This window comes from Strigops habroptila, chromosome 1 (assembly GCF_004027225.2).
Source record: "Strigops habroptila isolate Jane chromosome 1, bStrHab1.2.pri, whole genome shotgun sequence".
Classification (NCBI taxonomy): domain Eukaryota; kingdom Metazoa; phylum Chordata; class Aves; order Psittaciformes; family Psittacidae; genus Strigops; species Strigops habroptila.
In genome coordinates this window covers 107900998-107913096 of record NC_044277.2, presented here as the reverse complement: position 1 = coordinate 107913096, position 12099 = coordinate 107900998, and the positions used below count along the sequence as shown (strand labels likewise).

The 12099-nt window shown below is 40.3% G+C and overlaps 1 protein-coding gene across 2 annotated transcripts in view; it reads left to right on the top strand.

The window, feature by feature from the left end:
- DIP2C (disco interacting protein 2 homolog C) overlaps positions 1-12099 on the top strand; it is a 321459-nt gene that overhangs the window by 275785 nt on the left and 33575 nt on the right. For both annotated transcript variants that reach the window (XM_030508942.1, XM_030508932.1), the window contains 2 exons: positions 5602-5770; positions 6734-6904. In XM_030508942.1, coding sequence (XP_030364802.1) covers positions 5602-5770; positions 6734-6904 — 340 coding nt within the window. The remainder of the gene's footprint in view (positions 1-5601; positions 5771-6733; positions 6905-12099) is intronic.

Here is a 12099-nt window from a genome sequence, read left to right as displayed (position 1 = left end):
TGTGTTCTCTGTGCGGGGCAAGATTGGCCATCTCTCTTTTTTCTTCAAAGCAAAATAAAAATATTGCCCAAATTCTTAAATTGCTCACTTGCTCTAAGTATTCAGATAAAGGGACTTTATGTTGAGCACTCCAAATTCCACCAAGTGTATGATTCCTACTCCTGCTGCCGCCAAGCGATGTGTTTGTGCTCAGGAGCAGTCAACAGTACACTTCTCAATGAGAATTACACATCAGTTCAGGAGTGCCCAGTAGCAACCTGGAGCCATGACAGAAAGCTTCCCATGTGAGGCTCAGATTGCTGAGTCTCTGAAAGGGTGAGGTTAAAGCCTTTGGAAGACATGACAGTAACAAGAAGTTTGAATTAGCCTCTGGCTCTCATTCTGAGCAGGCAGCACAGTCCCAACAGATGATGCAGGCACCACAGGAACAAAATACTGGCATTTCAGTGTTAACAAAAGACTTACAGGTATCTGACTGAGGTACCAACACCGGAGCTTGAGTTAAAGCAAAGTGCTGAGCTATGGCACCGTTCTCTATGGCACAGAGTACAATTCCCAGTACTCTGATGTGGAAGTTGTGAAGACTGGACCTATTCTCAGCACCAAAAGACTATCAAGATTTATGGCTGAGATCTTTTCCTTTCTGGGAAAATCTGCATGCCCTGCACAATGATTCCTTTGCTGTACATTAGTTAAACTTCTTTATGAGATATCTCTGTCTCTCCAGGACTGATTGCTTATCTGCTTACCATGTGCAGGCATGCTGTTAATGCACTGTGTGCCAGCTGGGCATCTTTGGACTCTGCAGGTGGTGCAGGTCCTTTACTTGTTTTTCAAAATCCCCTTTATTGTGTATGTAGTTGGCCCACAAGAGAACTGAAGATTTAATTTTGGCCCAGGTCCTGTGAAGCCTGGGTCAGACATATGCCCAAACACTCTCCTCTATGGCCTGTACTGTCCTTCCTACAAGCTCTGGTCCAGATGATTGTGAAGGCTTTTGCTTAGTCCCATTCAGGTTCGCTCAGCATGCGGACTGTTACCACATAGTTTGAATTACAGGCATGGCAACTCAATTGTTCCAGGCTCTACCAAATGCCCATTTCCCGTACCTGTCCCTCATCACCAAATGCCAAATATCATCTGTAGAAATCCAGAAACTAAATGCATATACTTACAAGACTCAGCAGTACCTAACTGCCTCCTGCAGTGAAGTGGGAAAGCAGCTCACATCACCTGAGGACACTTGAAGTCATGGCAGTGGTGGGTCAGTACCCTGTCAGAATGCAATTGCAAATTGCAGTTGCCATTTGTCAGCATTTATTGCCCTGCTGAAATTTCTGGAACTATAATAAAACCTCAGACTTTACCGTTAATCTGCCTCAGCACAACATGGGTTAAACCTTTGGTTCAGCGGAACAGTTAAGTGCCAGGATGTCCTTACAGGCATCTCCGTATGCTGCCAGAACAGCTTGCCAGGCAGTGGAACTGGTGGTGTGATCAGATGGTGCCGTCATACCAAAATACATCCTGGTGCATTTAACTGGAGTATTCTTGTCCTTGGGCAGCCCTTGCTTAGTGCAGGCACACAAGGCTCCTCACTTACTGCCAAAATCCAGGGCTTTGTCCACCACATGAACACTTTTTCTTTCCCCCAGATTGCTTTGCAGTCCCCTAAAGGAAGACAGCATTTCTAAAAAGTGATCTCCCACCTCAACATCCACTGCATTTCACTTGTGTCCGCGTGCCGGAAGTCACTGTAACCAGATGGTGCAGGGATGCTCTGTAGCCGCTCTCTTTTTTGTCTTCTTTTTTGCCTATTCCTTTTGCATTTTTTAAAAATGGTGAAGACTGATAAACAGGTGTCCAGGTGTGTTAGATAGTCTCTGCACTTCTGCACTGTGTCTCTCTACTCCTGTTATAAGACTTGTATGAGGAGACAGGGTTACTTTTGTGACAACAGATTTGTACAGCAGTGGAAGAAACAATCTTGCTTCAGTTCTTTCCCAGTATTTATGTAACTAAAGTCTTGCACCTACTCCAATATATCATACATTGTTGCAATTTCAGAATGGTAATTTTAGCATTTACAATTTATATTTAACCCCACCTTTTCCTAATATCCCATCTGATCCGCCTCATGCCACAGTGTTCACCATGATTTTGTTGCTCCAGTGTGAGAATAGCAAAGTTGACAGCTTAACCGTCTCTTGATGACTGTGATGTTTCTAGGTGAGATGGAACTGTCCATTTGTTGAGTGCCTCAGTTTCAGGGTTAATTCTACCATATCTAGAATGTACCATACCTCGATAAACCTACCAAACATGTCTACCATACCTAGAATTACATGGAGGCAGCATTGATAGAACTTTCTACCAGTTCAAGACCATAACTAGCCTTATCCAGCATCTCCAAAGCAGCCTTCCACAACTGCAGTCTGTCTGTTCAAGCGCATGGTCCTCAACTGGGTTGTTGCCATCTATTCTAAGCAAACCACCTCTAACATCTCACAGTGATTTGAAAGCACCAGAGTAGGAGAAATGTTTCAACCAGCTATGCAAGGGAGTATCTTTTTTTCCTCAGCTTCTCTCCACTGAAACATTGATGACATACAGCTTCTTATGAGTTAACATGGAAGTATAAAGTCTGCAAATTTGCAAAGATATGGGGATACCAGGAACATTTGGTTGCTTGGAGTGATTCACAAAACCTGCATGTTTCTGAGATTGATTCAGGGAGGGGAGCCAAGTTATGACTGACATCATGGTAGGCAGGTGCTTCCTAAACCACTTCAGCTGTGGAACTGGCACATTCATTCCAGAAATATGTCTTTGTAGTTCTTCCCCTAGCTCCACCAACTGCTGTAGCATATGAAATGATATGCATGGGTTATTAAACCACAGCTCAGTAGGCAACACCTGTGTTGGTCAACAAGTTTTCAGGTATGGTATCATCTTTCTGCAGGTTTATGTACTGTAGACAAGAGCAGCACCTATGTGAGGTTCTGCACCACAGAAAGTTTCATTCCTGGTAGATATTTCCTGTTATTATGCAGTTAAATTCTGAGTATTTCTCAGTATTTCTGAGGGATTAGAAAACTCAGAAAAGGTACTAGCAGCATCTGCATTTATTTCTGTCAAATCAGAGTAATTTTTTTAGTGAAAGTCTGATTATAAGAGCAGTTATTTCCTTCAGTCTGGAGAAGATGGGTTGTTTTGCATCCAAATCCTCATGCTTTGCTGCATGGCTGTTGGGTGGAGGTTAAGAGCAAACACAAATATCTTACTTACTTGTCCAGTATGATTTGATCAAGAGAGAGAGACAGTTCACCCCCACTCGTTAGTGTGGCTGAGGGGAGAAAGATTTGTCTTTCGTGTAAAATTGTATTCTCAAATTCCACCATTTTGGACTATTTCCTGGTAAACTGCACTTGGAATAACTTTTCTGTTCTAATACTGAAAGCAATGCACCTTTTTCCTCCCTTACTACTGTGGAGTGTGTGTGGGCACTTCTCAGTACGGGGATAAAGTTTGTTGTTCTGATTTTGGTCTTGGCGGTGATGTTCTGCTTAGTTGAATAAGTGGCACTTATGGATCTTTCTGTAGTTCTGGGTAATAATTCTCCCACATTTGTCCCCCTGACAGCTTGTTTATTATCGTTCAGAATTTTTGTTTTCTCCTGATATTGATTGCATCAACTAGGGGAGTTCTGGGGCAGGGGGAAAGGTTTGATGCTGAATCTCTGTATACAGTATTTGTACAGATTGGACCCCATCCCAGATTCTTATTTGAGTTATTACAGTTTCCTGATTGTAAGAATTATGTATTTACCAGAGAGATCACACGCCTTGATTGGTTGTGTGGCCCTAACCTTAAATTTGCAAAGAGCTAAGACCTTTTGGTGTTCTCCAAGAAACTTAAGAGAATTCTCTGCGAAAGAGAGTGCAGTAGTGTTTATAATAAAAACTGTTACTACTCCCTAGCTGGGTTTGGTCTGTCACTTGAGCTCAGGGCATACTCCTTTCAGGTTTGGGTAACTTTGCCAACATCTCTTTTCACATGTTTATAAAGCACATGCTCAAGATTCAGTCAGATTTTATTCTGATTCCATAAAAGCAACGTAAAAGCATAATGCTTTATTTGACCATCCTGTGCTATAGTTGTTATGTCAGCCATATCCAAGAACACATCACTTTGTGGCAGGTCACTGGTCATGAATCATCAAAGGTGGCATAAATGTGGACAAGCAGTCAAAGATAAAATGTTTACTGTACGATAAGTGAAATTATTTGAACTGTAGTTCATACATATTCCGTGATATCCTCTGGCTCATACTCCAGCAGAGACCTAAACTATTCGGATTATTAACTGCCATTGTGGCTGGGCTTGTACACCTTTTATGCCTTTATCATACCAAGTAAAGACATACAGGTCGCACAAACCTTGTTCTAAATTGTACAGCTTTTGAAAGCATTCTCATCTGGGTCTGGGGGCTTGGGGGAAGTGGGGGCACTCACTCACCAAGGAGGGAAGCTGTGTGAGCAGCCCATCTTCAAGAATTGAAAAGATGTGTATTGTCTTCCTAATGTCAAATGTTACAGGGATGCTCATATTCCTGAAAATGTAGTTCCATTTTATGTCTTACCTCAGGCGCTTTGGTTTGAAAACGTCAGCTTTACTTTATCAAGCTGGCATTTCAAATTTTCAAGTCATAAATGAATTTCTCTCATGTGCCTCATAAATCTCTGGAGCTTTATGGTCCCTTCTCAGAAGTTCCGTGATTCGGGGGTTGTATGCTATGGCCATTCTGATTTGAAATAAGATGTGAGGGGACTGTAAAATTAATGGTAAATCTGCCTGTCTGAGTGAACAACATAAGACCCATGGGAAATAAAAGACATCAAATTGGGAATATTTTTCCCCTTGGGAGAATCCTGGGTACCAGAGAAATTAGCTCTGGAATAATTGTTTCCGTCAGGGATCCTGGTAAGTGTCTTTACTCAACAATTATGATCACAGGGTATCCAGTAAGCAAGAGATGTAGTATATTTGGGTTTTTAAAGTTCACAAAACTTTCACAGGAGAAATATGAAGCCACAAGGATTGTTAAATTTGGGCCAGATTTATTCCCTTGAAAATGATTGCAAACGTCTTGCTTGCCTCAACAGGGGAGAGGTTATTTCCATATAAAGCAATCAAGTACTCTTTTAATCAAGGTATCTTAAAATGGTAATTACTCAATTATTTGTCAGCAACACATAATTTTTGTTGATATTATAATACTGTTTATTAGCACCATTAATAATGGAGCTATTTTGCTCTCTTCAGTACAGTTCTAACAGCAAAGTCCATGGGTGTTTTGAGTTAATTAGTATTTTAGGAGCGCGTTCTGCCGGTGTTCCTCACGATTCTTTACAGACTCTGAAGGTATAGCAAAAACCAGAGTTAAACTTCATGTTAAACTACTGGACCTGTGGAGAACTGCAAGATACTACATGGTTCATCCAATGCTGTAATAAACTTTACATTCTAGCACCCTATAGCTTGTAAATATCTGTGGACACTGGCATTAAGAGTGCATTAACAAATCTTGTGTCTTTACAGTGTTTATTCAGGACACCAGTCTATTTTGATTCCTCCCTCAGAACTGGAGACCAATCCCGCTCTATGGCTTCTTGCCGTGAGTCAGTACAAAGTGAGAGACACTTTTTGTTCCTATTCGGTCATGGAGCTTTGTACTAAGGGACTCGGTTCACAAACAGAGTCACTGAAGGTGAGTAATTCTGCCATCCTGCGCAACCTGTCGTCTGCACAGTGGTGTTTGAGAGCTTTTCCTGCCATGAACAGCTGTGCTAAATGTCTGCAGCGAAGAGAAAATCATCACAGGGCAAGGGCAGCTTCCACAGAACCTGTGTTATTCCTTGCCAAAGGCTATATATGAATATCAGTCATTCTTTTTCAGATCACAGGGCTTTTAAACATCAAGGAAATGCTTTCATTTACCTAAGCTTTCTGATCTGTGTTGCAGCCTGTGTTGATAGGCAAGTGTTGGAAAACAGAGGTGTAAACATCCAAGAGGCCCAAGGAGTATTATATTGTGTATTATGTTTTATGAATTCCCTGATTGTATGAAGTACTAGTTTGGTTTTGGCCCCTGTAGTTAAATAATCACATACTTAGAGTACAGTGTTATTTTAACTGGTTTGTCCTCAGAGGGGGAGGCATGGAGGGTATATGTTCTTTTTTTTCCCCTCAGAATTAAAAGTCAGGTAGCCAGCTACATTTCTGAAATCATCTAGAATTTCCAGTATGCTACTGAAATAAATCAGATCTTAGGATACTGATATTTAAGATGTCTCCAGCCCATAACATCCTCACTTAATAATTTCCTAATCAGTTTTTCCAAGTCTAGACACGGTTTCCTGTTTGCTATTATTTGCTGGCTTTCTGAATTAATATTGGGAATAGCATTCCCTCCATTAAGAATTAGCATACCCATCTCTTCCTATGTGCTAACACTGAGATGACAAGCAGGTATGTTTGCTCTCCTATGGCTATTAGTCTATCATCTGTTCATCTGGCCTCTAGGAAAGATGGAAATTATACTGGCACCTTATCCTCTATTCTGCTGTTCCTCTTAAATCATAATATCTACCTAACATACCAAAGTACTAATAACTGGTTTTCATTAGATCCACCCATTTGTGGCGTTTGTTACATTTTAACTTCTTTTTAGGCAAGGGGACTGGACCTTTCACGTGTGCGGACATGTGTAGTAGTGGCTGAAGAACGACCTCGGATAGCTCTTACTCAGTCATTTTCAAAATTGTTTAAAGACCTTGGTCTCCATCCACGGGCTGTCAGCACATCGCTTGGCTGTAGAGTTAACCTGGCAATATGTTTGCAGGTAGGATTTTTCACTCCTTAAGCTCAGAGTTTTGAGAAAATGGTTTTCAGTAAGAAGCATTCATTTTATTTCCTTTGGCTGCTTGGTTGTAGACTTATTAAGAAAATGCATGTGGTACTCAATGTTTTTGCATACACAGGTAGTAAATTTCTGTTACATTATCAACTATTTCATCCCTCCCATGCTTTCACAGCATTTATTCTGCCCATGAATACAGTAATTCAGAAAAGTGCATGGTAGTGGCAGAATGCATACTGTGTACTCCAGAAATAGTATTTAGTCATGTAATGTAAAATCCAGTTTCCAAGGGCTTACTTTAGTGTGTTACAAAACAGATTCCTTCTGTTTATTAAATAATTCCAACCACTACTGAATTAACTAGATAGATGTTTTCTGTGCATAGTTTATTGCTTACAATGGAAAATTATTTTGCTACATCTCTTTCATTCTGTTTTAGTCTACTAATCAGAAGAAAGTTCCCAGGGATAATATAGGATTTAACTTGCATTCTCCAGGAATCTTTATTCCACCATGGTTTTAAGGACAGGTGGAGCACTGTAGCCATCTGGTCTGAATTTCTGAATAGCCTTTACATTTTCACCCAATGATAACTACACCAAGCAAATAGTTTCAGGCTGATCTACAGTATATTATTTTCTCTTTCAGGACTTCAAGTGTTCAAAATTAACTTGCCTTTTTAAAAGGTGTTCAATTTTTAATGGATTTTGCCTTATTTCTAGTTTAAATTTATCTGGCATTAGATTCAGCCATTTTTATTTTATTACACTTTTTTAATCTAGAATAAAGAATATAATTTTTGTTATGACTCAGTGCACATCTTGTCTCTTTGATAAATAGATAAAGAATCTTTTGACATGCTCTTCTGATCTGTGTGTCGTTTTTATGACTCCTGGTCTCTTTCTGTCCTTCCAAGTCTGGTATCAGAACTTCACATATTATTCCTGTAATAATGCCACAGGTGTCCTACTCAGATGAAATGTGATTTCTGACTTAATAATCTTTTTAAATAGTACAGGAATCATCTTCTGTATTGGCAGCTGCATTGGCTGGGAAGTACCATATCCATTTGGTCACCTACCATGTCTCTAACCTCTTCAAAGTCAATGTCTCCCCACTAGAACTTGCCTGTACTCTATATGGTGCATCTCACTTTTCAAATCTGGCAGTTACCCCTAGTTTATATTAAAGGATTTCTCATGCATGTAACACTGATAGTTGCTTGGATGTGGAAGCCAGAACAGATCTTCTCAGTAACACTGCAATTACAGAATTTGCTATTCTTTTCCTGATTGTAAATGTGAAGATTTTTTTATTTTATCTAAAAAAATGTGACAGATACAGGTTATGGATTCAGCACAGGCCAATACGGCTGTGTGTTGTGCCTGCCTTAGCCTCTTGCCCTTTCAACATCACTGAAGAATCCTGGCTTTCATCAGAACTTGGCTGAAAGTGACCTTGTAGGCTAAAAGTAACCTTCATGTTACTAGAATATGAATACCAGAGGTATGCCACATCTCCATTACTGCTTGCTTTCTCTCTGACTGCCAGCAGAGTATCCCTTAAGCCTACGGTGGCTTTGGTTATTATTATCAAACATATGACAAGGCAAAGCTGAGCAGGGTTAAAAGTCATTCTGTGTCCCAGACGTAGAGTTCTTTAGTTTGACATTCTGTAATTCCTGATGTAGTATTCCCCAGGAATAAAAGTTTAAGAAAATTACCTGTAGTCTCACAAGCAACACTTGAATCCTTCTAAACAGTTCTACCCTAATAAAACTTAATAAATAGTCTTGAGAGAAAAGTACATCTTGTAGGTTAGAAATACCTGTGAACTCAAGCAGCATCTTGCTCTGTATTTCTGCCATGGATTTGATACAAAAGGTACTGACTGAGGTTTTGAAATCTCTTCTACTGAATGTTTTTTTGCAGGAATACAGGCTTCTTTTCTTTCTTCATATCTAAAGTCCTGGGCGGTGGCAGTGCAGAGAGAGCAACTTAGAAAGCATCTAGGACGTCTTTAGGCTCCTATCTGAGACAGCACAAATTGGGCGGTACCAGTTTAGGCCAGTCAGCGGGTGTCGGTTAGTGTGCTTTCCCAGTCAGCAACTAACCAAGCTTAAACACTTGGCTGGAAGGGGCAGAACAAGCAGCAAGAACGCTACTTTCCCTTGAGTGGAAGGGGAACATGGAGGAGAAAGAGATGAGCTGGTTACTTGGTAACAGTAGCTTTCTTATATGCTCTTGTAGCCATTTGGACTTGCTTATGTGATGTCTCTTACAGAGGAGGGGAAGGAGGGAAGTGATGGGGTACCTTCACAGCTGGCTGCTCTGACTCTTCTGGCAGATCAGGACAGGGCCTGTCAGCTCCCCCCTGCAGCTGTGGTGCAGCTACTTATGAAAAATAACTGAACTTCTCTGGATTCTGGTCCATGGAGGGACATGAAGGATGCTGTAGGTAACAAGGATAAATTAGCTGCAGAAGTTTGCTTGCCACTAATGAAAGTCTCCATTGAAGGCTTGCAGTGATCTCTGCACTGTTCAAAGTGGCTGCTTCACGAGACAAGTCATTTGTTCAGGACAAATAATAAAACCAGAGACACTAAGCAGCAGTAAGCCAGATTCAATGCCCAAGTGTGCCTTGTTGGAAGTAATATTGTACTGGGTCTGCCTGGGATAGAGTTAGCTTTTTTCTTAGCATCCTGTGTGGAGCTGTGTTTCAGATTTGTGATGGAAATAGTGTTCATAGCACACTAGTGGTTTAGCTGTTGCTGAACAGTGCAGCACAGCATCAAGGCTTTCCTCATTTCTTACTCAGCCCACTGCCCTGCCACTCCACTGCCTCCAGTGAGTATGCTGGGGGAGAGCAAGAGGCTAGGAGGGGACACAGCCAAGAAAGCTGTACCGAGCTGACCTGGGACTTCCCATTCCATGTAATGTCATGCTCAGCATTAAAAAAGGAGGGGAGGGCAGGGACAGGTCTGGTCTTCCAAAGTAGCCATTGCTCAGAGACTGGCTGGGCATCATTCTGCTTGTGGGAGGCGATGAGTGATTGCTTTCCATCACTTTTTTCTCTTTCTTTCTCTTATTAAACTGTCTTCATCTTGACCAGTGGGTTTTCTCGGGTTTGCTCTTCCTATGCTCTCCCCTGTCCTGCTAGGAAAGGAGTGAGTGAGCAGCTGCATGGGTACTTAGCTGCTGTATGGGTTAGCCCACTACAAACATGCTGGAAAGCTGAATACACTCAGAGAAACTGGAAGTCCTGATCAGCATGGAATTAGGCTGCATTTGTACTTGACTATGTATATCCACCTTTTGATTAACTTAGCTGAAGTTTGCTTCTTAGATGGTTCTTTACAGAAATTCTTGAAAAAGTTATTGAATCAAACTATATAAGTGGATAACTCTCTGAAGGAATATTATTAATGATACTGACTGTGGACTTAAGAACAGCAGAGTGAGAACCTTGAGTGAGATGATTAACAGCCTGGCTTAGTGTCAGGCTTTATTGAGTTTTACTAAGATGCTGCATCTCAGTGCATAGGACAAACTAGAAGCTATATGCTGTCTAAAGAGTGATGTGGCTGGAATAAAGAAAAGACATTTCATAACAGGCTATGTTTAGTAATGTTACCCTTCCAAGTGGGATGGTTTTTGAAGCATTTAAGCTGAGGGTAGTTTGGCAAGTTTTAAAGAGGTTTGAAAAATTACTAAAGATGTTACTTACAGGCATCACCATAAAACGTGTCATTTTGATAGAGAATATAAAGATACAGGATTACGTCCTTTGAAGCATCTGGTAGTAGACACTGCCAAAGACTGGATACTGAATTAGACTGAATGCTCTTTCCAAACTGTCTGGAAGTTTATGGCTAGTGATATTCCAGAATAGCTTGTGGGCTATTCTGTTTTTTGGGCTGAGGAACAGAATGAATTTTAATCCTTATCAACAATGTTCCTGAAATTAGCATTGTCTCCAAATGGGAAATTCATTTCTGAATTCTTCACACTGCATAAAAATACTTCTAAAGATGTTTGAGTTGATAGCATCTTCCAAATTGTGTCATCCGTAAGATTGGCATGTGGTTCCTGGAACACCATTGTTCACAGAAATAACTGGGATCCAGCCTATTCTATGGTCTTTCAAAAATATGTATCTACAAATCACCTTTCTAAACACATCTCAGTATTCAGGTATTAACCCTTACCAGCAAAAAGCTTATCCAGGCTTTCTTCTCTATGGGCTGCCTCTAATGCAACTTGGATGTGCTGTTTGATACCTTCTTCACTTCATTTCTGATTTTTTGGACAAATCTAAGACTTAAGTGTTTCAAAGGGAAGGTATCCTGATTTTTCCAAAAAGCTTTTACTGTTGTTCTCCCCCTCCAAAAAGAAGGAGGGGGAGAGTGGGGGTGTATACATGTAAGAGTGTGTGTGTGTGTGTGTGTGTGTATAAAAACTTCATAGCAGGATTTGATCTTTTATTAAAGATTACTTTGAAAAGGAAATCATTGTGATAATCCTTTTCATTCAAAAGAGCCTTAGTCTACCAAATGATCTTAATTTCAGGATTAAGATCACTGACAGACTAATGCATTGTCATTTGTATTCATTTCCTCTCAAATTTAGAGCAAATATGCTGTTTCTTTTGATGTAGTCATTTTGGACCAGTTTTTTAGAAGTGTACTTTTGAAAATAAATAGTTTTCTCCATCTTTAGACGCTTAAATACCACTAATTTCTGACCTTCTGATCTGTGGCTGTATAGTCACAGATCGTGGTCGTGGGATTTTTGAGATGAAAAGATTGCATCCAGCATATTTTAATTCTCATTAACTAGCATTTTAGCATTCTCAAGAGAGAGAGAAAAATAGATCTGAAAAGTAGCCTGTTTTTTACAACAGCACAGATGGTTCTCTAGGATTTTAGCTAATTTCCATTTAAACACTCGAAATAAGTTTTTCCATTTTATTCAACATGTTACTCAATTTCAGTTGAGGAAAAACTTCTAGAAGTTGTTCATTTTCCTTAGTTAACCCTGAAAATGTACTAACAGATCTGCCCAAGCTAGGGCAGAAGAGCAGGATTCATCTTGCTGCCTTTATGCCACCTCTTAAGTGGCACAGCAAGGTTGAGTTATCCAATATCCATCTATAGTCAGTAGAATCAAATAAAGACT